Source organism: Dendrobates tinctorius, unplaced genomic scaffold (assembly GCF_039654945.1).
Source record: "Dendrobates tinctorius isolate UK_male_01 unplaced genomic scaffold, ASM3965494v1 ptg000032l, whole genome shotgun sequence".
Classification (NCBI taxonomy): domain Eukaryota; kingdom Metazoa; phylum Chordata; class Amphibia; order Anura; family Dendrobatidae; genus Dendrobates; species Dendrobates tinctorius.
In genome coordinates this window covers 10,714,313-10,739,508 of record NW_027361700.1, presented here as the reverse complement: position 1 = coordinate 10,739,508, position 25,196 = coordinate 10,714,313, and the positions used below count along the sequence as shown (strand labels likewise).

General features: G+C 40.5%; 2 protein-coding genes across 2 annotated transcripts in view; one reads left to right on the top strand and one right to left on the bottom strand.

The window, feature by feature from the left end:
- Window positions 1–2,915, top strand: part of LOC141086399 (serine/threonine-protein kinase 4-like) — a 73,150-nt gene extending 70,235 nt beyond the window's left edge. Inside the window, exon 11 of the mRNA XM_073572385.1 lies at window positions 2,545–2,915. Coding sequence (XP_073428486.1) covers window positions 2,545–2,703 — 159 coding nt within the window. The 3' untranslated portion in view covers window positions 2,704–2,915. The remainder of the gene's footprint in view (window positions 1–2,544) is intronic.
- Window positions 2,916–3,423: 508 nt separating this feature from the next.
- On the bottom strand, window positions 3,424–24,963 carry LOC141086400 (delayed-rectifier potassium channel regulatory subunit KCNS1-like). The gene is made up of 3 exons (XM_073572386.1): window positions 24,785–24,963; window positions 11,851–12,842; window positions 3,424–4,240 (listed from the first exon to the last, which is right to left on the bottom strand). Exons 2-3 carry the CDS (start codon window positions 12,814–12,816, stop codon window positions 3,851–3,853), a joined length of 1,356 nt encoding a protein of 451 aa, XP_073428487.1. The 5' UTR covers window positions 12,817–12,842; window positions 24,785–24,963; the 3' UTR covers window positions 3,424–3,850.
- Window positions 24,964–25,196: the final 233 nt, after the last annotated feature.

Below are 25,196 nucleotides of genomic sequence, written 5' to 3'. Positions count from 1 at the left end.
CAGATTAACCACAGCTGTTCTGTGAAGGCCTCAGAGGATTCTTTGAGAGCACTAGGGTGCAGGCAGCATCATGAAAACCAAGGAACACACCAGTCAGGTCAGAGATAAAGTTGTGAATAAAAGCAGGGTCAGGTTATAAAAAAACAAAAATCCCAAGCTCTGAACGTTTGATAGGACTGTTCACTCCATCCTCCAAAAATGGAAGGAGTATGGCACAACTGCAAACCTACCAAGATATTGCCATCCACCTAAACTGACATCGCAAACAAGGAGAACACTAATTAGAGAAACAGTCAAGAGGCCCATGGTCACTCTGGAGGAGCTGCAGAGATCCACAGCTCAGGTGGTAAAATCTGTCCACAGGACAACTATTAGTCGTATCCTTTACAAATCTGGACTTTATAGAAGAATGTCAAAAAGAAAGCCATTTTTGAAAGCAGGCCATAAGACGTCCCATTTTCAGTTTGCACAAAGCCATGTAGGCGACACAGCTAGCATGTGGAAGAAGGTGCTCTGGTCAGATGAGACCAAAAGAGAAATGTTTGGGCTAAATGCAAAATGCTATGTGTGACAGAAAACTAACATTGCATATCACCCTGAAAACATCATCCCCACTGTCAACCATGGTGGTGGCAGCATCATCCTGTGAGGATGCTTTTATTCAACAGGGACAGGGAAGCTGGTCAAAGTTGATCAGAATATGGATGGACAAATATACAGGGCAATCCTGCAGGAAAACTGTTAGAGGCTGCAAAAGAATAGAGACTGGGGTGTAAGTTCACCTTCCAACAGGACAACGACCTTAAATTTACTACCAGGGCTACAATGGAATGGTTTAGATCAAAGCATCTTCATGTGTGTGAGTGGCCCAGTCACAGTCCAAACCTAAATCCCATTGAGAATATGTGGCAAGACTTCATTGCTGTTCACAGATGCCTCCATCCAAGCTCACTGAGCTAGTTTACAAAGAAGAATGGGCAAACATTTTTGCCTCTAGATTTTCAAGAAGTATAATTTCTCTTTGTGGAGATTGACATGCCAAGATGAGGAGACTTAAAGCCACAATGCTCCTCTGGGGAATATGTAAATTGTCTCTTCAGAGAGGAAGAAGACTAGAACTCCAGAGCTACCTATTGGAAGTAGCAATCCTAAGGCTATGTGCCCACGTATGCAGAAAATTTCTGCATCAAAACCAGAAAACGCACAGTTTTTTCCACGCGTTTTCCGGCCTTTTTTTGCACAAAAAAAGCGCGTTTTTTTCCCGCGCGTCCCCAGTCTCATAGAAAATCGCTAAAAACACGGACTTTTCTGCAAAATTAATGAGCATGCTGTGTTTTTTACCGCAATGCTTTTTTTCGCAGAAAAAAACGCATCGATATGCACAAAAAGTGCATAATGCATTAAAATGAATGGGATGTTTCTTTTAAGCGATTTTTAGGCGTTTTTTGCCTGTAAAAACGCGAAGAAAGGCTTACGTGGGCACGCAGCCAAAAAGTCAATGTCGACCCTTTAACAAGCCTTGCCACATGACTTAAGAAAAAAGTCAAACCAGAATCACAATTTGCAGACACTGTGTTTCGGGGTACTGCCCCTCGTCGACTTTGCACTGACGAGGGGGTACCCCGAAATGCAGTGTCTGCAAATTGAAATTCTGATTTGGCTTTTTCCTAAGTCATGTGACAAGGCTCGTTAAAGGGTCGACATTGACTTTTAGGATTGCTACTTCCAATAGGTGGCACTAGAGTTCTAGTCCTCTTCCTCTCTGAAGAGACAATTTGCATATTTCCCAGAGGAGCATTGCGGCTTTAAGTCTCCTCATCTTGGCATGTTAATCTCCGCAAGGAGAAACGATACTTCTTGGATATCGGTCAGACGCCTCTCTCACAGCCAAACCAGATCTCACACTTTGCACTGACGAGGGGCAGTACCCCGAAACACAATGTCTGCAAATTGAGATTCTGGTTTTGCTTTTTTCCCAAGTCAAGTGACAAGGCTTGTTAAAGGGTCGACATTGACTTTTAGGATTGCTACTTCCAATAGGTGACACTAGAGTTCTAGTCCTCTTCCTCTCTGAAGAGACAATTTGCCTCTAGGTGTTCAAATCTGGTAGAGACATACCCCAAAAGATTTGCAGCAGTAATTGAAGCAAAATGTGGTCCTACAAAGAATTGACTCGGGGGGGATGAATGCAAATGCATGTCACAATTTTCAGATTTTTTTTTTAAATCATTAGTAAACCATGTATCATTTGCTTTACACTTCAGAAATACTTGTTACATAGTGTTGGCAAATCACATAAAATATATTTCAGTTTGTGGGTGTAACATGGAAAAATGTGGAAGAGTTTTTGGGGTATGAATACTTTTTTTTCAAGACGCTATGTGGCCTATACTGAGGATATACCAATTCTTACAGATTTTATAGTAAGGGAAGAAAACCTACAAAGACTGATTTATATAGTTTCAATACATTACCTGTACTACCAAGAATATATGTGCATTTATTTTTACTTAAGGTAATTGTTTCTGTCCTGTTCTCTTTAAGTTAAAAGACTGGAGTGTGACCGAACTGCAGATGAGACTGAATTCACTTGATCCATTGATGGAGAGAGAAATCGAAGAAATTCATCAGAAGTATCAGGCCAAACGACAGCCCATTCTAGATGCCATAGACTCAAAGAAACGAAGGCAGCAAAATCTCTAAAAACCCTTTACGCCATGTCTGGATTTCTGATTTAATTTTTATCAAACTGAATTTTTTTTTGTAATATTTTTCTAGTGAGATATTTTTATATATTGCTGTGACTTCTTAAATGCATAAGATTGTACATATATATAAATGCTGGTAATGTGTGACGTTTAGTAAATTTAAAAGGGTCGTTCTGGTGTAAATAAAGCTTCTACAGCTTTCTAATATGCTTTGTGTATTATTTAGCTTGATGTTAGTGAATGGGAACATTTTTGTCCATATTTTGTCTGAATGACAAAATTCAATGGCTTGTTACAAGCCACCTAGCTTTATACAACCAGGCAGTCCTCAAAACTTCTGACCCATTTGAACCTACCCTAATGCAGGATCTATGCCACACGTCACCAATCAGGGCAAGGTTAAATATGGAGATATATCCAAGGCATCCAGGTGATGTCTTAGAACATTTACTGCCCGCGTCATCCTTTTCTCCAGTCCCCAGGTAGATTCCCAAGGACTGCACTGCTCAAGCAAGGGACCTCATTGTTAGGACCGGGGACCAAAGTCTGCCAAAAGCCAGCCCTTTAATTGCTCCTGTCACAGCGTGCGCACGCACAGCGTTCACTACTGAACACTGTGGCACAGAGAATGAAGGATTACGCCCTGACGCGCGCCAGACCATACTAAATAGCGTCTTTTTCTTAAAAATATTTAAAAAAAATACACAAGTCAGCCTTCAGGGGTTCACACGTTTATTTTTTTCTGTCTGGAAATGATGAAATAACACATCCATATTCAAAGGAAACAATTCTTATTGTATCGTGTTAGTATCATAGATTTTCGAGTGTACTTATGCCTGTGTGGAGTTCCTTTCAGGATAACCATCGTTATTTATCACATATGTATATACATGCATAGCCACAAAATAATAAATGTACACGACTCTCATAGGCATCTCACATTGTGTTTTTGCCTTTGTCGGGGGTTTCATCTGATTGTCCAAAAAAATGTAATTTGAACCGAACCTCAAACAGATCCATAGATTGCAATGAAACACAGTACAGACATACTGATGATTTGTTTGTCTCATTGCACTCTATGGCACTGTTGAAGGTTTTGGACAGATGGCGCTCCCTAAGGAATGCTCCTCGGTCGTTGCCCATTACAGTTCCGTAAGATTCTCTGATTCTCTTTCACCTTCGGCACTGGATTCTCTGATGGGCCTCCTGTCGCTGTTCCTCACTGCATTCTCCAGAGCTTTCTGTCTTCGGTAGAAGTGTGAAAACTTGTTGAATATGATGGTTATTGGTAATGCCACAACTAGTATACCACCCAAGATACAGCCAGAAGCCGCTAGTTTTCCAGCTACGGTGGCAGGCACCACATCTCCATAGCCTACTGTGGTCATGCTAACAGTTCCCCACCACCAACAAGAAGGGATTGTGTCAAAACCTGTGTCTTCATCCTTCTCAGCTGTGTATGCCATTCCAGAAAAGACGGAGACACCAACAGCCAGATAAAGGAGTAGGATGCCCACTTCTCTGTAGCTATGCTAAAAGAAGAACAAAACAAGTGTAGAATATAGACAGAGGATCACCAAATACAAGGTACAATCTTCGTACTCCACATTTCACCTTGTCAACTTGAAAGACTTACAATCTCCCCGGCGATTGGGACATTTCTACAAGGGACTTGATCAATTCATGATCCGCTAGAACCTGACTGTCTTTCAAAGAATTATACTAGTCATGGTCTGGACTTTTTTGCATTTTGCACTTCCTCGCACATTTATGTTTTCTCTTGGGAAAAAAGGGTTCTAATGAAAAATAATCATCTCTTGATCACAGGATTCAGTTGGCAATAATGTCCACTTTTTACGGTATGCTCATACTGCCGTATAACACGGCCGAGTGCTATCTGATGTTTTATCACTTAGTCCAATATTATATACTATGTGGCTGTGCAGATCTCGGATTTTTTTCATGCTGAGAGAATAATCACAACATCTTGCGAGTGGCTCCGATGGGTGTGTGTGAAACATCGGACTGCACTCGGATGACACAAGATGGAGAAATGAAGTTCTCAATCTTCTCCGTGCCTGTGCTGTGATTTCTCTCATGCGAGAGAATCTGATCACAGTAAGATGACACTCGGATCTAACTCCGACAGAGTTTGAGTAGAGTGTCATTTACATAATTGGTCCAATTCTCTCACATTGGCGAACATAAGGCAGTGTGAGCGAGCCATACTTTAAAGTTCACTAGCCACATTAATGTTGTTCCCAAGGTCAATCACATAATGCCGCTTTCACTTCCATGAAGCATACAGAGAAGGGGTCTCCATTCTGGTGGGATGTACTCTCCTTATCTACTGCTACATTAAAAGGAGTTGTCCGGGAATATTAAAAAAAAATATATGTATAGAAAAGGGAATTAATAAGTTCCTAAATAACTTTAATTAGCAAATCACTGAATTTGTCCATAAACTACAGTACATTGTCTGCAGTACACTAGAGTGGCCGCTGTGTTCTTAGGGCTTGTACACACATTGATTATTTGCAGAATGAAAAGGTTTTAAAAAAGGTGTATTTTTGTCATGTTTTGATGTGTTTTTATCTGCATTTTTTTTTCCATTCATTCGAATGGGTGAAAATCACTGAAAGAATTGACCTGCTTCACATTTGAAAAACACTTTTAAGGTTCAAATCTGCTAGGAAAAAATAAGCAGCGTGTGCGCGAGACTTCAGAAATGTCACTCACTTTGCTGGTACTGTAATGCTAAAAATAGAAAAGGTTTTAATTCGGCCCACCATTCCGGTGTTAGAGATGAGTACCCCAGGAGACTTCCAGGGGAGACAGTCTGTGGTCTGGGTGTGGAGCACAAAGTATGTAACAATCAGATAGACAAGGTGGACAGCAATGTGAGCGGCTTTTTCTTGCCTCACCACCCCTGGTATCTTCAGTTTCTGACGTCCATTATTGTCTATAGTTCAGATTTCATATTGACATTGTCGCAGTCACGGTGAGCTCCCTACTCCAGCAGAGCCGCTGATCTCACTGATTGACTGCAGCACCGCCATAGTGACGTCAGCACTGCAGATGATAGCCGATACCAGGAACAGAAGCAGAGACTCCATCTGTGCTAGCAGTGACGGACCCTTGAACGCTGCAGACCGCGTCCGAGGGTCCGTCACGGCATGACAGCACATCGCTAACGCATGCCGATTAGGACATGGCAGCGTTATGGCAGCGTTAACGGATGTGTTACATCGCGTTAATGTCGCGTAGTAACGCAATCCACTAGACGGACTGCCATAACACAATGTGAACCCGGCCTAAGAAATGAGAAAGGAATAGGGGGAAACTAGGTGAAAATGCAACTATCTACTCCTGATGGGTCTTGTGGCATGAACCCCAAGAAGAAAAGGTAATCCATTATGTTATGAGGCTCCTGGTGGATGTGCACATTCTGGTGAGGCCTGCATTTAAAGGGTTAAGCGAATTTTCTTTATTTTATCAGATGTGTGGGGATATGGCTTTCTGGAATTTACTAATAGAGTACATATACGGAATATTGCAGGTTCTCCACCTTTGCAAAATACTTATATGTTAAGGGCCACAAAATCGCATCTCCAACATATTTGTTAAAATAAAGTGGGCAACCCCTGTAAGTAAAGCCCTCAATCTGTGGTACATGTATGGGGTACATATCATGCATGTAGGAATTACCGGCACATTCGTGATGCCATGGTTGTAGACGGTACAGTACTGTTCATGATCAAATTCTTGGGGCTACTTTGATTTATTTAGGAAACTAGAGCTTAACTAACACACATTAAAAACGCCTTGGGGGAATTTATCATTTATGACGTTGCTAAACAGGCCGTCAATCGAGCAAGAAAAATTCTTGTTCATCAGATGAAATGATTTTTAAAGTTTCTTAAACATCCTCATTCTCAGCAGCACGTCTGGGTTAAACAGGAGATGTGCTGCCAAGAACCAGTGATATTCTATGCACCCAGAACGATCATATTAACAATTGTTCTGTGCATATGGAAGTGCAATCAGCCTGTGTAAACCGCCAATCAGATTAAGAGCAGCCAATCGGTGGTTGTTTATCAGCTGCGATCGGGAGGTCACAGAGCTGTCTAGGTCACGTGCTTTGTGCTGAAGCATTTTGCGCCTGATGTATGAAAAGGAATCTTGTGCAGTTGACATTGGTTCCTTTTCTTAACATTCAGCAAGAGCAGAACAATCTTTTTATGCCTCCCCTCGAAAACAGAAATCTGACATGTGCTGTGGAAACATTAAAAACAGGAGCAAAAGCCTTTTATATCTGAAAAAATGGGCCACATTGACGCCATAAAGAATAGACGATATTTAGGGCGATGGTCAAGCCTCAAAATTTGTGTTAATCCTACCTCACCTTAAATTGTTGTAAAATGTCGGCTGTTGCTTGTCATAAATGGCTCGCCTCCAAAAACCAAATTATCCCACATTTCTTGAAGTAAGTGTTGGGTAAGTTGAAAGCTCTATAAAAGCTTTGCTTATCTTTATTTCATAAGTTTAACTCCGAGCTGGACTGTTTATTGTGCATTTATAATAGCTGGCTCGTTATTAAAGCGGAATGACTAATCTCAGCCTCTTTAGGACTTTATCTAAAAACATTCTAAGAAAAGCGAGCTTGTTCCATGTCGCTAGCAGGGTTCCGCTATTTGCTAGAAGTGTTGGGTATTTCTTTTACTCGCAGCATCTTTCATGTATTGTGCTTATTCATATGACAATGTTGCAGCCAATATCAAGCAAATGATCAAAATGAAGTTTCTATAATAATTGTGCCATAATTGTCAAAACATGGTTATTAGAGGGGTTGTCCCACAAATAAAGGACATTTTAATTAATAGATCTTGGAATAAAAATAAGTTCCACATTTGAATATTTTAAAAAGGTAACATCATACTCATTGCAGATATCTAAAATGCACCAGTGACCGCAGAGATATAGAGAATGACAGCCAAGTACTCTAACTAATGCTAATAACACAGATAGACAGTGTGCAAATCAACTTTAAGTGGTTACACATACTGTTCCAGTGCTTGCTTCAAAGGCCCCGTCACACTAAGCGATATTGCTGGCAATATCGCTATAACGTTTTTTGTGACGTAGCAGTGATATTGCTAGCGATATCGCTATGTCTGATACTTACCTCCGACCGCTCCCCCGCTGGTTATCGCTGGTCGCGCGAGAACGTCCTGGATCATTTCTCGTCGGGCGCTTCCTGCTGGGCTTCCTGTGGCGCCGACGAGCGACGCATGGATGCGGGCGGGAGGACGTCAAGATCGCCTTGTCTGACAGGTAAGTAACGACCCCCGACCCCTGCGATGTTGCTGGTGAGATCTCCCTGTGTGGCAGCTCACTAGCGACCACTTAGCGATGCACCAGCGATCCTGACCGCGTCATATCGCTGGTCGGGATCACTGGTGCATCGCTAAGTGTGACAGTACCTTTATGGTGACAGATGGAGATGTAATCCAATTGTCCTGTTAAGGAGTATTTTAACCCCTTCATGACAAACTGTACATTTTACTAGTACTGCGCATGTCATGTCTCCCCCTTTGATGTGGGCTCCGGTGCTGAGCCCACATCTTTTCCGGCACATGTCAGCTGTTTTGAACAGCTAATGAGCCCGTAACAGCCGTGGGTGGAATCGCGATCCACCCATGGCTGTTAACATGTTAAATGCCGCTGTCAAACTCTGACAGCGGCATTTAACGCTCGCTTCCGGCAATTGCGCCAGAAATCCCGCCCAGCGGTGACCCCGTCACATGATCGCAGGTCACCATGACAACCAGAGGTCGTCTGCAGACCTCTATTGTCACTGCCGGATTGCTATGAGTGCCGCCCAGTGTCCTATGTACTGTGTTAGTAATAATTACAAGGGCACATCAGCTGGTAGTGTCCCTGGTAACTACGTTCATAGACCTGACATGTGATGTCACTTTTCTGAAAGGCGGAGAGGCCAAGATTAGCCCCTGTAGACTGTGAGCCCTCGCGGGCAGGGTCCCCTCTCCTTATGTACTTGTGTGTCCCTTGTCTTACACATGTTTATTGTACCTGTCTATATGTCCCCTTTTCACATGTAAAGCGCCATGGAATAAATGGCGGTATATAAATGCATAATAATAATAATAATAATAAATATGACGTTTTATGGCTATCCTCAGTCACTGTACCGTACCTTTCAGTAAAGTGACGTCACACGCCATCTCTAGGAACTTGCACACGTAGACACCAGGGATGCTACCGGCTGGAGTGCCCTGGTAATAACTACTACTGGCACACAGGACACTAGAGGAGACTCCACTATGAGCCTTTGGACTATACAGTATAAGGTACTTTGCTTTTTACATCTCCAATCTGTTATCTGCATAGGAGAAGCAAGCACTGGTGAGTTTAACCCAGTCACACGTCTACATTTGGTTATTTGAGTTGCACAATGTCCATTTGTGGTATTATCATTACTAGAGTGGTTTGTTGTCCCACTCTTTATCACCTCAGTCACGTCCATTTTGGGCATCTACATTCAGGACAATGTTGCCCATTTTTAACTATTTAATTCTACATTTTTAACAAGTTTTACACAGGGCTCGCTTAGGTCCACCAGCTTCTGCAATTGTTAAGCTATTATTTTGGCGCTAGTGTATACAGTGGCTTGCGAAAGTATTAACCCACTTGGCATTTTTGGTGTTTTGCTACCTCACAACCTGGATTTTCACAGTTTTTTGAGGGTTTGCATCAGTTCATGTAAAGAATATGCCTACAGCTGTGAAAATTTGTTTGTTTTTTTGTGAAGCAAACAACAAATTCAGTGTGCATAACTATTCACCCCCCCTAAAGGCAGTACTTTGTAGAGCCTTCTTTTGTGGGAATTAACAGCTGCAAGTCACTTTGGATAAGTCTCTGAGCTTTCCACATCTTGCCACTGGGATTTATACCCATTTTGCCCATTCTTCACAGGCAAAACTGTTCAAGTTCCTTCAAGTTGGATGGTTTCCTCTGGTGAATAGAAGTCTTCAAGTCTGACCACAGATTTTCAATTAGATTAAAGTCTGAGCTTTAACTAGGTCGCTCCAAAACATTTTCATTTTTCCCCTTAAACCACTCGTGTTGCTTTAGTTGTATGCTTTGGGTCATTGCCTTGTTGAAAGGTGAACCTCCATCCCAGTCTCAATTCAGTGACAGATTGAAACAGGTTTTGCTCAAGAATATCCCTGTATTTTGCATGATCCATCTTCCCCTTGACTTGGACTATTTTCCCTGTCCCTGCTGCTGAAAAACATGCCCACAACATAATGCTGCCACCACCATGTTTCACTGTGGGAATCATGTTCTTGGGGTGAAGACTTGTGTTGTTTTGGCACCAGATATAGCATTTACATTAGTGGCCACAATGCTCAATTTTTGTCTCATTTGACCACAGCACCTTCCTCCATACATTTGGGGAGTCTCCCACATGACTTTTGACAAACTGAACACGAACCTTATTATTTTATGTGTAAGTAAACGCTTTTCTCTGTCCACACTTCCATAAAGGCCACCTCTATGGCTTGTATGACTTATTGTGGTTGTATGGACAGATACTCTAGTCTGTGCTTGAACTTTACAGCTCCTTCAGGGTTACCTTTCGTAGTGGTGCCTCTTGATTAATAGTGCTGCAGCCAATGTCGCCTTTCAGAAAAGGTGTGTATATACTGACAGACCATGTGACACTTAGATTGCACACAGGTGCACTTTCACTAAGCATGTGAGGTATGAAGGTAATTGCTTGCACTACAAAGTTTTAAGGGCTTCATTGCAAAAGGGGTGAATACATATGTGCATGCTAATTTTTAATTATTTGATCCCATAAATTTAATTTATGCCTACATTTTCTCACTTCACATGACATGACTTAGACTATTTATTGCTGAAAAGCCAAGGGGAGATAGGTTTAAATACTTTCTCAAGCCACTGTACATCCTATTTTCAAGTTCCACTATTGGATATGCTCTTGCTATGTACTGTGTAATGGCTGTGTCTCACCATGCAGTGCTGCTCTAGTTTGTTCACCACATTCTACAACGTCTGAGCAGTGGTGGAAGCAATAGTCACTTATGATAGTTAAGTATACAGGTGAAGCAGCAGGAGCTCGCAGCTGCTACTTTCTGAGGCAGCACATTTCCCTGCTTGTTTTATCATAGCCAAGGAAATATGAGTTTCTACCAATTCTCCAGTCCTGTAAGCTCATCATAACTCATCAGTGACATATAGGCTCTGCACTACTGAAGCTCCTGCCTCACTGACCTGATTTATGATGAGATCAGAAGGTTAGAAACATGGTAGAAATACTCACTCCTATGTTACTTCAGGTAGGGAAATACGTTGCCTCAGAAAGTAGCAGCTGCAAGCCCTTACTGTTTCGTCATATCCTAAGTGACTTATGCTTCCCACAATTGGCTCGTTGGACAACTTCTTTAAGAACATTAAAATCTCTAAATGTCCATTTTGTCAGTTGGGATAATGTATTGTTAGTGTGGTAGTAAGAAGTACATTTAAGAACTAAAGCCACTCCAAAAATGTAAAAATCATAAAAAATTATGTAAATACTAGTTTCTATTCATTATCTGGATGGCTAGTGAGAAAACCAGAGTTACAAAAATAACCGTAAATGTAACATAAATTGTGACCTTTCCTGGGCCTATTTATAGTTTTGGAAAATGAGGCTATACCTCTTTTTAAGACATTTTGATTTCACATCAAAGTAAAATTTTAAGTTCTACTATCATTGTGCAGCCAAAAGTCTTAGTGAAGGAAATAACCCTCCTGTAATTTCTAAATATACTTTCTAAACCAGTTTTAAAATGGACTTTTTACAATTATTTTGGGAGCCTATTGCATGAAGTAAATATTTGCACCCATCCCTGCTTTGGAATTACACTTTAGGGGCATATATACGCTTTTACAATGTATTAGACTCTAGGTTATTAATACGAGAAAGTGCCAAAAAAATCTAGATAATTTGTGGTATCAACATCTAGTGGCTGACTAATTTACGTATATCGGTAAAATGATTATTTTTTTTACTGAGCAGACAGTTGTGAAAATTAACATCTGCTAATTTTACCTTAAGTGTAGCTCCAAGTGAGCGAAGGCCGGTTGAATGTCTCGCCAATTTGAGGACTCGAAAAATCCTCATTAGTCTAAACACTTGTACCACTTTTCCCACATTATCTAATTCGTGATCACTGCCGATGGTCAGATCTACCAAGAGGGTGAAGTAGAACGGAAGAACTGAAACAATGTCTATCAAGTTTAATGGATGTTTAAAGAACTTCTTGAGGTTGGGAGCCAGAAGCAGCCTAGAAGATACTTCAAATGTAAACCAGGAGATACAGAAATACTCCAGATTGTGAAGAATTGGATCGTCAATGGGTACATCATCCTCATCTAGGTTTTGATATTCTGGCATGCTGTTGATACACATGGTTGATATCGAGAGCAGAACTACGCAAATGGAGACAAAACTGAAAATCTTGCTGGGAATTGAATATCCAGGATTTTCCATAGTCAGCCAGAGCCTTTTGCGTAAGTTACCACATTGTAATGTGTTAAAACGCATGAGATCATGATTAAAGTCAGAAATCTCATCTACAGATGTGTCCACACTGCTCACCTCACTCTCTTCATCCCAGTTACGTCTTCTGCTTTCTAACTTTCGTTCATGGTATCGATAACTGCAGCAAGAGTCTAAGAAATACTCACTGATTCCCCAGTATTCTATTTCCTGGGAAAAGGAGAAGGCACATAGGTCATCCATCATGTGCAGTTTGCCAGTTTCATAAAAATACAAAACGTATGGAAAAAGGCCTGGATTACGGTCAAAGTAAAACTCCTTAGATACCAGGTCGTAATCATCACAGATTTGTAGGATGGATTCTTCAGAGTCACAAAATAGTAAACGGCCAAGCCTGGTGTCTGGAAACTGTGACAGTGTGATTGAGCTGATTTTCTTTTTCAGTCCTCCAACATTTATATTGATGGCATGGTCCTTGAAATTCCCAATCCAAAAAGATTTACTTTTATGAACCATGGTCACTGATTATTGCATTGCTGTGCCTGAAAATGAAAAGCATAAAATTAATAAAAGCATAAAATAGAAACAATTTTACATTGAAGTTAATGCTCTAGGAAAGCTATAGTAACAGCAGAGAATATTCATGAAATAAGGTTCACTTTTATATGGGTAAAAGGGGTTGTCCCCTAACAGAAGAAAAAAATTACCAGTTCAGTTTATTGTAAAAAATAACCCCAAAACTTTATTTTTCCTCCTTGAGTCCAGCACTAAGCAGCACTACTCTGTGATCGTACAGTCATATGTTAAAGTTTGGGCACCCCTATTAATGTTAACCTTTTTTCTTTATAACAATTTTGGTTTTTGCAACAGCTATTTCAGTTTCATATATCTAATAACTGATGGACTCAGTTATATTTCTGGATTCAAATGAGGTTTATTGTACTAACAGAAAATGTGCAATCTGCATTTTAACAAAAATTTGACCAGTGCAAAAGTATGGGCACCTCAACATAAAAGTGACATTAATATTTCGTAGATCCTCCTTTTGCAAAAATAACAGCCTCTAGTCGCTTCCTGAAGCTATTAATGAGTTCCTGGATCCTCTATGAAGGTATTTGTGACCATTCCTGTTTACAAAACAATTCCAGTTCAGTTAAGTTTGATGGTCGCCGAGCATGGACAGCCCGCTTCAAATCATCCCACAGATGTTCAATGATATTCAGGTCTGGGGACTGGGATGGCCATTCCAGAACATTGTAATTGTTCCTCTGCATGAATGCCTGAGTAGATTTGGAGCGGTGTTTTGGATCATTGTCTTGCTGAAATATCCATCTCCTGCATAACTTCAACTTCGTCACTGATTCTTGCACATTATTGTCAATAATCTGCTGATACTGAGTTGAATCCATGCGACCCTCAACTTTAACAAGATTCCCGGTGCCGGCATTGGCCTCACAGCCCCAAAGCATGATGGAACCTCCACCAAATTTTACTGTGGGTAGCAAGTGTTTTTCTTGGAATGCTGTGTTTTTTAGCCTCCATGTGTAACGCCTTTTTGTATGACCAAACAACTCAATCTTTGTTTCATCAGTCCACAGGACCTTCTTCCAAAATGTAACTGGCTTGTCCAAATGTGCTTTTGCATACCTCAGGCGACTCTGCTTGTGGGGTGCTTGCAGAAACGGCTTCTTTCGCATCACTCTCCCATACAAAGTGCACTGTATTGTTGACCGATGCACAGTGACACCATCTGCAGCAAAATGATGCTGCAGGTCTTTGGAGGTGGTCTGTGGATTGTCCTTGAATGTTCTCACCATTCTTCTCTGCCTTTCTGATATTTTTCTTGGCCTGCCACTTCTGGGCTTAACAAGAACTGTACCTGTGTTCTTCCATTTCCTTACTATGCTCCTCACAGTGGAAACTGACAGGTTAAATCTCTGAGACAACTTTTTGTATCCTTCCCCTGAAAAGCTATGTTGAATAATCTTTGTTTTCAGATCATTTGAGAGTTGTTTTGAGGAGCCCATGATGCCACTCTTCATAGGAGAATCAAATAGGAGAACTACTTGCAAGTGGCCACCTTAAATACCTTTTCTCATGATTTGATACACCTGGCTATGAAGTTCAAAGCTCAATGAGGTTACAAAACCAATTTAGTGCTTCAGGAAGTCAGTAAAAAGTAGTTAGGAGTGTTCAAATCAAGAAAATGATAAGGGTGCCCATACTTTTACACCGGTCAAATTTTGTTTAAATGCAGATTGCACATTTTCTGTTAGTACAATAAACCTCATTTGAATCCAGAAATATAACTGAGTCCATCAGTTATTAGATATATGAAACTGAAATAGCTGTTGCAAAAACCAAAAATGTTATAAAGAAAAAAGGTTAACATTAATAGGGGTGCCCAAACTTTAACATATGACTGTATGTAAGCTGAAGAAGTGATGTCACATCAACAGTGCTGCAGGCAATCACTGTGCTAAGTGATTGGCTGCAGCACTGTTGACATGATGTTACACCTGCAGCCAAGCAGAGACTAGATTAGTGCCTGAAACGTATTTGATCAGAGATGGGAAAGGGTGCATTCCATTGTGCTCCGGCACCCATTCTTTGGTCCCGTCGGGGCCTACATCTGAATCCCCCCACAAAACGGGATTCGGACATATGCACCAAAGGGGCTATAGACTATAATTGTGCTGGCAGAGCAAACGTGCATCATTTTCAGGTGTGTACACTTACTGCAGGCGAACACTCAGATGTAGTAGTCTCCCTCGTAACATAAAAATAATAATTTGACGTGACGTGAGCCAAGCAGCGGCCCCTATTAGGTTGCTGCACGCTTACTTCCCACAGATGTATCTTTGACAAGGGAAAGTCGTGAGAGAGCTGCAGCCTAATGGCAGTTGCGGATTGGCTGCAGGGCTCACGGGGTATAACAATGTTACATGAGCCTTGGGATTTTACAAGGCGGACTACTTATTTTAAAAAGGGTTTGTCCAGGTAGTGGACAATCTTCTTAACTCATTTTGCAGCCAACAATAGACCAGGCTATAGAAGACAAATGGTGTAACATTATTAATGAAGCCCACTTCCAAAAATTATTTTTAGCCAAAAATACATGCATTTATGTATGAAAAAAATGTCTCCAAAGGTGCTAAAATTTAAAAAAACTCTAAATAGGAAATGATGTAATTTAGTGTAAATTTGAAGTTCATAACGGAGACCATTCATGTTTTACATGCAGCAATACCTATTGACAGCATGGTACAGAGAAAGAGAAGCTAGCAGAACAATAAATAGTTTTGTTGGAAAATATTCAATTTAAATCCCTGGTGTTTGGATGCATGAGGCCAGATGGCAGTCCTACTTCTGGATTAACAGCTGTCTCTGCATGCACAGTAGTACAGGGAAGACTGTCCGTCACTGAGTAGAAAAACTCACTCTACGCTTATACACATCAACCCCAGAGATTTCAATAAATATCATTCACTTAAACACTTCCCACAAAATTGCATATGAATCTGATTAGCTCCTTCAGTTCTACAGTGGCGTCGCCAGCGCCAAAGATCCGGGGCTCACGCCCCGAACATGTTGGCCGGATCCACGGATCTCCTGAGACAACTGCATTGAACTGTGTCAGCATCAACATGGTGCCGACAAAGGTCAATCCTGTGAAAAAGCAGGGAGATACGAGCTCCTTGCCCTATCAATGTCCGTCTCCTTGTAAATCGCAGACTGTGGCTTACGAGACATCAACGCGCTCAAGCAGGGCAACTCGATGACATCATTTCATTGCGCCGCTTTGCATTCAAGAAGAGAAGACAGGAAGCAGGATCAATATAAACTTAATTATTTTTTATATGAACAGGCTGTGGGACCAACAAGCCATATATATGTGGAGACCATCATGCTTTATTATGACAGTATGCACTGACGTATATATCCTCTTGGTTAACTGTGCTATTATGGTTACTGTAGTCATATTCTCTGTCTTGTTTGGTGTCTGTAGTCACTGCTATAATTCCATTCTAACTGCTCTTCATCTTCAGCATCATATCACTATACTAGAGACTGTGCGTCTCAAGTTGATTATGATTATTTTTATGAGGGGTAACTGTTGGAATAATGCATATTGATCTGTATGTATTGCAACAACTACTACTGTACTGTTTTATATATTGTGCATATTGTGAGATTGTTAACAAAGTTCAGTGACAAAAAGAACAAAACAGACAGGATGCCCTCTCCTTCTCTTCCCTTCTTGTTGTTGTAATGCTCCCATGCTGCTAGCCACAGCAGATACCAGACTGATCACATTTCATGCTGTAAGCTGTTCAACCTTGATATGAATAAATCTACATTCTGTGTTGCTGACTCTGGATGTTACGCTGATTAATCCGCTGCTAACAGGTTATGGGCCCAGAGTCCTAGAGTCCCAGATCCCCAGAGCACGGAGAAAAGAAAAGAAAGGAAGACAGCAAAGATGGCCACCAGCAGCAGCAACTCCATGAAGTTTACAGTACCAAGTCTCACTAACCAGAATTATCAATCCTGGAAATTCAAAGTGAAAATGCTGCTGATAAGAGAAGGTACATGGAAATACACACAGGAGCCTAAACCTGACCCAGTATCACAGGAGTGGATAGAGATGGATCAGAAAGCACAAAGTACCATATCACTCAGTATAGATGATGATCAGATTGTGCATGTGTGTAAAAGTGAAACTGCAAGAGAAATGTGGGAGCAGCTGCAAAAGGTGCATGAGAGGATAAATTTAAGCAATAAACTTTATCTCATGAGAAAATTGTACCAGTCTAAACTACAGAATGGTCAGGATATGCAGGACTACATAGCAAGCATTCTAGAGATTGTAGAACGCCTGAGAGGCATTGGGGAAGATTTGAAGGACTTTCATGTAGCCGCATTACTCCTTAGTGGTCTTCCAGAAAACTATGACACGCTTGTAACCGCCCTAGATGCGCGCCCAGATGATGAGCTTACATTGGAGTATGTCAGAGGGAAGCTCATAGATGAATATAAGCAGAAAGCGGAAGGTGTAAACAGCAGGACATGCGATGCAGAATCTGCTTTACAGACACAAAATCTAAATGATAACAGAAAGCACCTAAAAGAAACACATGAATGTTTTGTTTGCAAGAAATCAGGACATTTGAAAGCCGACTGCAGAGTCTGGAAAGCTAGAATGAATCAGCTGAAAAAGCAAAGCAGTCTTTAAAGGGTTAAAAGTGCTGTGTCTGCAGAAAATGATTCTGTGAATACTGAAACTGCATTTACTGTCAGTGTAAATACATCAAAGCATGCATGGTGTATAGACTCTGGAGCAACTAGTCACATGACTAATAACAGGGACTTCTTTTCTAAGCTTAACCAAAGTAAGTCAGAGAAAGTGATTATGGCTAATGGTCAGTACATGACTTCACAAGGTATAGGAGATGATTATATTGATTGTCAAATCTCACCAACACAAAGCAAGAAGATCCCAGTAAAAGATGTGCTCTATGTGCCTAGTCTTGAGAGTAATTTACTATCTGTGAAGAAACTCATAAAACAAGGAAATGAAGTTACATTTAAACATGATAGCTGCATCATCTCAAAAGAGGGCCACACACTAGCAGAAGGAAAAATCACAAATGAACTTTACCAGCTTAAATGCAAAGAGTGTGTGTATACTGCTCAGGAAGAAAGGCTCAATAACTGCATTCATGTATGGCATAGGCGCCTAGCACACAGAGACCCAGAAGCAATAAGGAAGTTAGTTCAAAAGCAACTAGCTGAGGACATTTCAATTGATCTATGTAACCAGATAATGAAATGTACTAGCTGCATCAAAGGGAAAATGTCTAGAAAAGCTTTTCCTAAGAGAAGTACTACAAGAACAGAACAGACACTAGATTTAATACATACAGATGTCTGTGGTCCAATGAGCACTCAGACTCCTTGGAAGAAGAGATATTTTCTCACATTTATTGATGATCATTCAAGATATACAGTTGTCCATCTGCTTCACAGCAAGAAAGAAGTTCCAGAGAAACTTGAAGTATGTCTAGCTGAGGTATATAATAAATTTGGGAGAATGCCAAAGATTCTACGTGCAGATAATGGGACTGAGTACACAAGTAATGAGACACAGAGCATTTTAAAGAAAAATGGAATCCTATTTCAGACCACTGTACTGTACAATCCTGAGCAAAATGGTGTCGCGGAAAGAAGGAACCGAACACTCTGTGAAAGTGGAAGAAGTATGTTGTTTGATGCAAATCTGCCCACAGCATATTGGGGTGAAGCAATCATGACAGCTTGCTATCTTCAGAACAGACTACCAGGTAAAGTTACAGAGAAAACTCCGTTTGAGCAATGGAACAGCAGAAAGCCAAAACTACATCATATAAGAATATTCGGAAGTAAAGCGCTTGTACATGTTCCCAAAGAAAGGCGAACTAAGTGGGAATCTCACGCTAAGGAAGGGATCCTGGTAGGCTACAGTGAAACCCAGAAAGGTTATAGGATTCTACACCCAGAAACAAACAAGGTCACAATAAGTAGAGATGTAGTGATTGATGAGAACTTTGTGTCCCCCAAGTTCTGTGACATCACGCCAGTAGTCCAGCTGAAGTCACAATTACAAGACAATAACAAGGAGGATGTAGAGGTCTGGCTGGATTCTTCAACCACTGAAGGAACAACAGAAAAATCAGGTGAATCTGAAATCAGGAGATCTTCAAGATCAAACAGAGGCGTACCAGCTAAACGTCTATCCTACATAGTCAAGACACTACCTGAATCAGAGCCGCAGTCATGGGATGAAATGCAAGAACTATCTGTCCATTAAAGAACAAAGTGGATCAATGCTGCTAATGAGGAAATCAAATCGCTTCATCAACTTCAAACTTGGAAACTCACCAAGCTGCCACAGGGCAAAAAGGCAATCAAGTGCAAGTGGGTCTTCAAAACCAAATATGACTCTGAAGGTAAAGTCCACAGATTTAAAGCAAGGTTGGTGGCAACAGGATATTTCAAAAGTATGGCGAAGATTACGATGCTACGTTTGCTCCAGTCGCTAAACAGACCACGTTCAGAGCTTTGTTAGCTGTAGCTGCTGTACAAAAGATGAATGTCGGTCATTTGGATATAAAAACTGCCTTTTTAAATGGTGACATTGAGGAGGACAACCAAGGATGCATTAAACTTGCATGCAGTGAAAAGATCAATGCTAGAACCAAGCACATTGACGTCAGACATCATCATTTACGTGATTTGATAGATCGTGGCATAATTCAGTTCGTCTATTGTGAAACTGACTGATAAGATGGCAGCTGACATTATGACAAAGCCATTGCCACGAGCCAGGTTCCAAGAATTGAGAACCACACTGGGACTAAGAGGATAAGTAGTTGTTGAGTGGGGGTGTTGGAATAATGCATATTGATCTGTATGTATTGCAACAACTACTACTGTACTGTTTTATATATTGTGCATATTGTGAGATTGTTAACAAAGTTCAGTGACAAAAAAAAAAAAAACAGACAGGATGCCCCCTCCTTCTCTTCCCTTCTTGTTGTTGTAATGCTCCCATGCTGCAAGCCACAGCAGATACCAGACTGATCACATTTCATGCTGTAAGCTGTTCAACCTGGATATGAATAAATCTACATTCTGTGTTGCTGACTCTGGATGTTACGCTGATTAATCCGCTGCTAACAGTAACTTTACTGAAGCTATATAGAACCTAATCCGTTACTATGTATTTTAGCAGTAGTTGTAGTCAGTGCATAATGGCGTCTTTCATACGAAGCACTCTGTAGTTTTTTAGTTGTTTTTATATTTGGATTTAAATAAAGATGTATTACTTTTTATCATGGTTCTCTTCTTATTTTTGGGGCTAATTAATGTTAGCCTTCATGTGTTTGGAGATTATATATATGGGGAGGACCATCATACTATATATATGTGAGGGCCATCATATTATATATACAGGTGCTTCTCACTAAATTAGAATATCATCACAAAGTTAATTTATTTCAGTTCTTCAATACAAAACACGAAACTCATATATTATATAGAGTCATTACAGAGTGATCTATTTCATGTGTTTATTTCTGTTACTGCTGAAGATTATAGCTTACAGCCAATGGAAACTCAAAATTCATTATCTCAGTAAATTCAAATACCGTACTTTTTTCATCCTGCTTGAAAATTATTTTAAAATATGAAATGTTGGCCTACTGAAATGTATGTTCAGTAAATGCACTCAATACTTGGTCAGGGCTCCTTTTGCAACAATTACTGCATCAATGCGGCATTGCATGGAGGCGATCAGCCTGTGGCACTGCTGAGATGTTATGGAAGCCCAGGTTGCTTTGATAGCAGCCTTCAGCTCGTCTGCATTGTTGGGTCTGGTGTCTCTCATCTTTCCCTTGACAATACGGTTAAGGTCAGGCGAGATTGATGGCCAATCAAGCACAGTGATACTGTTGTTTTTAAACCAGGTATTGGTACTTTTGGCAGTGTGGACAGGTGCCAAGTCCTGCTGGAGAATGAAATTTCCATCTCCAAAAAGCTTGTCGGCAGAGGAAAGCATGAAGTGCTCTAAAATTTCCTGGTAGACGGCTGCACTGACTTTGGTCTTGATAAAACACAGTGGACCTACACCAGCAGATGACATGATTCCCCAAACCATCACTGATTGTGGAAACTTCACACTAGACCTCAAGCAGCTTGGATTGTGAGCCTCTCCACTCTTCCTCCAGACTCTGGGACCTTGATTTCCAAATGAAAGCACCAAGCAACAGTCCAGTTCTTTTTCTCCTTAGCACAGATAAGATGCTTCTGGTGTTGTCTACTGGTCATGAGTGGCTTGACATGAGGAATGCGACACTTGTAGCCCATGTCCTGGATACGTCTGTGTGTGGTGGCTCTTGAAGCAATGACTCCAGCAGCAGTCCAGTCCTTGTGAATCTCCCCCAAATTTTTGAATGGCCTTTTCCCGGTTGCTTGTGCACCTTTTTCTACCACACTTTTTCCTTCCACTCAACTTTCCATTAATATGCTTTGATACAGAACTCTGTGAACAGCCAGCTTCTTTAGCAATGACCTTTTGTGCCTTACCCTCCTTGTGGAGTATTTCAATGACTGCCCTCTGGACACCTGTCAAGTCAGCAGTCTTCCCCATGATTGTGGAGCTTACCAAAACAGGCTAATGGACCTTTTTATACACTTAGAAAGTCTTTGCAGGTGTTTTTTGTTAATTATTCTAATTTATTGAGATAATGACTTTTGGGTTTCCACTGGCTGTAAGCCATAATCATCAACACTAACAGAAATAAACGCATGAAATAGATCACTCTGTTTGTAATGACTCTATATAATATACGAGTTTCACTTTTTGCATTGAAGATCTGAAAAAAACTAACTTTTTGATGATATTCTAACTTTGTGAGAAGCAGCTGTATACACTCACTGGCCACTTTATTAGGTACACCTGTCCAACTGTGTGTTAAGACTTAATTTCTAATCAGCCAATCACATGGCGGCAACTCAGTGCATTTAGGCATGTAGACATGGTCAAGACAATCTCCTGCAGTTCAAACCGAGCATCAGTATGGGGAAGAAAGGTGATTTGAGTGCCTTTGAACGTGGCAAGATTGTTGGTGCCAGAAGGGCTGGTCTGAGTATTTCAGAAACTGCTGATCTACTGGGATTTTCACGCACAACCATCTCTAGGGTTTACAGAGAATGGTCCGAAAAAGAAAAAAAATCCAGTGAGCGGCAGTTCTGTGGCCGGAAATGCCTTGTTGATGCCAGAGGTCAGAGGAGAATGGGCATACTGGTTCGAGCTGATAGAAAGGCAACAGTGACTCAAATTGCCACCCGTTACAACCAAGGTAGGCAGAAGAGCATCTCTGAACGCACAGTGCGTCGAACTTTGAGGCAGATGGGCTACAGCAGCAGAAGACCACACTGGGTACCACTCCTCTCAGCTAAGAACAGGCATCTGATGGCTACTTTCAGCAGGATAATGCGCCATGTCATAAAGCTCGAATCATCTCAGATTGGTTTCTTGAACATGACAATGAGTTCACTGTACTCAAATGGCCTCCTCAGTCACCAGATCTCAATCCAATAGAGCATCTTTGGGATGTGGTGGAACGGGAGATTCGCATCAGGGATGTGCAGCCGACAAATCTGCGCCAACTGTGTGATGCCATCATGTCAATATGGTCCAAAATCTCTGAGGAATGCTTCCAGCACCTTGTTGAATCTCTGCCACGAAGAATTGAGGCAGTTCTGAAGGCAAAAGGGGGTCCAACCCCTTACTAGCATGGTGTACCTAATAAAGTGGCCAGTGAGTGTATATGCTATTTTAAATGACTGGGATGGGGGGGTTATATGGGGAGACATGCTCTTTGGGGCTTGGGCCCCTGATCTTATAGGACCCTAGCAACACCCCTGCATTTCTATGATATCCTGTTATAAATATTGGGAAATCACAAGCCCCCAAGATCAGCTGCTTCCAGAGCAGTTTTCTTAATCACAGCTCTCACTTTCCTGAGAGGGACTTTCATAATGGGATCAACTCCAAATTAGCTCATATGTATTTAGAATGGATTTCATGTAAGCTCCCGTAGGTGTCACAATACTTTTGTCCACAAAGTGCTTTTGATCCATAAAAGATTTTAAACATCAAATTATAAAAAAAACAGTTATACAGTTACATTTGTTTCTTGTAACTTGGGATTGCCACCAGTATGTTTGCTATTAAAGCTCCCACAGTGGTAATCACTTTTCTTTTCTGAAATGCAGATTGACAAATGTGCGATCCATCACTAAGCATGATGATAACCCTGGTAAGCGCTTTGTTGGTAGCTAATCATTGGGGCTGTTGCAGTTATAGAACTGTCATTATCGATATAGGATATGCTGTCCCGTGTAGGACGCACTAAATATAACCTGGTTTGTGATGCCATGCATGCCTAGTGGTCACTATCCACCACTACTGACCTTTCTATGCTGTGCAGAATGCTAAATGTGTCCCATATAGAATGGTATATATACAGTTTATATACAGTAAATGTGAGGATACTATCTATCTATCTATCTATCTATCTATCTATCTATCTATCTATCTATCTATTATCTATCTATCTATATATCCCATATCTGTCTATCTATCTATATATCCCATATCTATCTGTCTATCAATCTATTATCTATCTATCGATCTATATATATCCCATATCTATCTATCTATCCCATAACTATCTATCTTTCTCCTATCTATCCCATATCTATCTATCTATCTATCTATCTATCTATATCTATCCCATATCTATCTATCTATCTATCTATCTCTATCCCATATCTATCTATCTATCTATCTATCTATCTATCTATCTATCTATCTATCTATCTATCTATCTCTATCCCATATCTATCTATCTATCTATCTATCTATCTATCCCATATCTATCTATCTATCTCTATCCCATATCTATCTATCTATCTATCTATCCCATATCTATCTATCTATCCCATATCTATCTATCTATCCCATATCTATCTATCCCATATCTATCTATCTATCTATCTATCTATCTATCTCTATCCCATATCTATCTATCTATCTATCTATCTATCTATCTATCTATCTATCTATCTATCTATCTATCTATCTATCTATCTATCTATCTATCTCTATCCCATATCTATCTATCTATCTATCTATCTATCTATCTATCTATCTATCTATCTATCTATCTATCTATCTATCTCTATCCCATATCTATCTATCTATCTATCTATCTATCTATCTATCTATCTATCCCATAACTATCTATCTTTCTCCTATCTATCTATCTATCTATCTATCTATCTATCTATCTATCTATCTATCTATCCCATATCTATCTATCTATCTATCTATCTATCTATCTATCTGTCTATCTCTATCCTATGTCCATGCCCTTTCTCTAGGTGAATGTCTACTTTATTAGTTTTTAAATGTATTTACTTATTATAATGTGGCAATGTGTATAATGTATAGGTGTATTATATATAAGTGCAGGTAAACTGTTTCCTTTATTTTAAAAAAATCCCCATCATTACAAACTTCTACATCTTATACGTCCTTTTATATCAGCGTTGACTAGGTTGCAACAGATGACGATGTTCGAAATAAAATGTGTCCGCTAATAATTATACAATACACACCGTGCTACGATGTAATATGTCCAGTCTGTTAATCTTCCAATATAATAAAAACAAAGTGCTTATACTCTTCTACAATACAGCCTTTTTCTTAATAAACTCCAATTTAAGGTGTAGATGTAGTAGAGCTGAGTTTGCTACTTGACAGAACGTCATGGTGTGATATAGGACTGCAGATCATCCAATACATGTACATGTCATTTTTAGTTGTGCATACAATTTGATCAACAGAATCATAAGAGATTTTATTTGAACTCACCCATACGCGTCGCCCGAATCCACTTTGCTCCTTCATGGAACGTCAAACAGTATGTACGGATTGTCGACGATCTTTACTAAATCCAGCTTAAAACTGAAATTGATACAAGGGTCTAATGACTGAGGATCCGGAGCTCCGGGCCACCACAGCTCATGACCCTGTGTACAAGGTTTGGGAATGAAGCATGGAAGCCCCAGGACCAGGCAGAGCTGCCGTCATGTGAATCTCCTCCCAGCTTTCTTGGGCTCGTAGTTAGATCTAGTTACTTAAATATTGATGTACTGTACACATACTTCCAGGCAGCATCAAATCTGAATTGTTACGTAAATTTTCAGGAGACTAAAATATTAACCTCTTGATTAGCAGCTGGCTCCGCAGGGACCAATGTAATTGCAATACACTGAAATTAAAG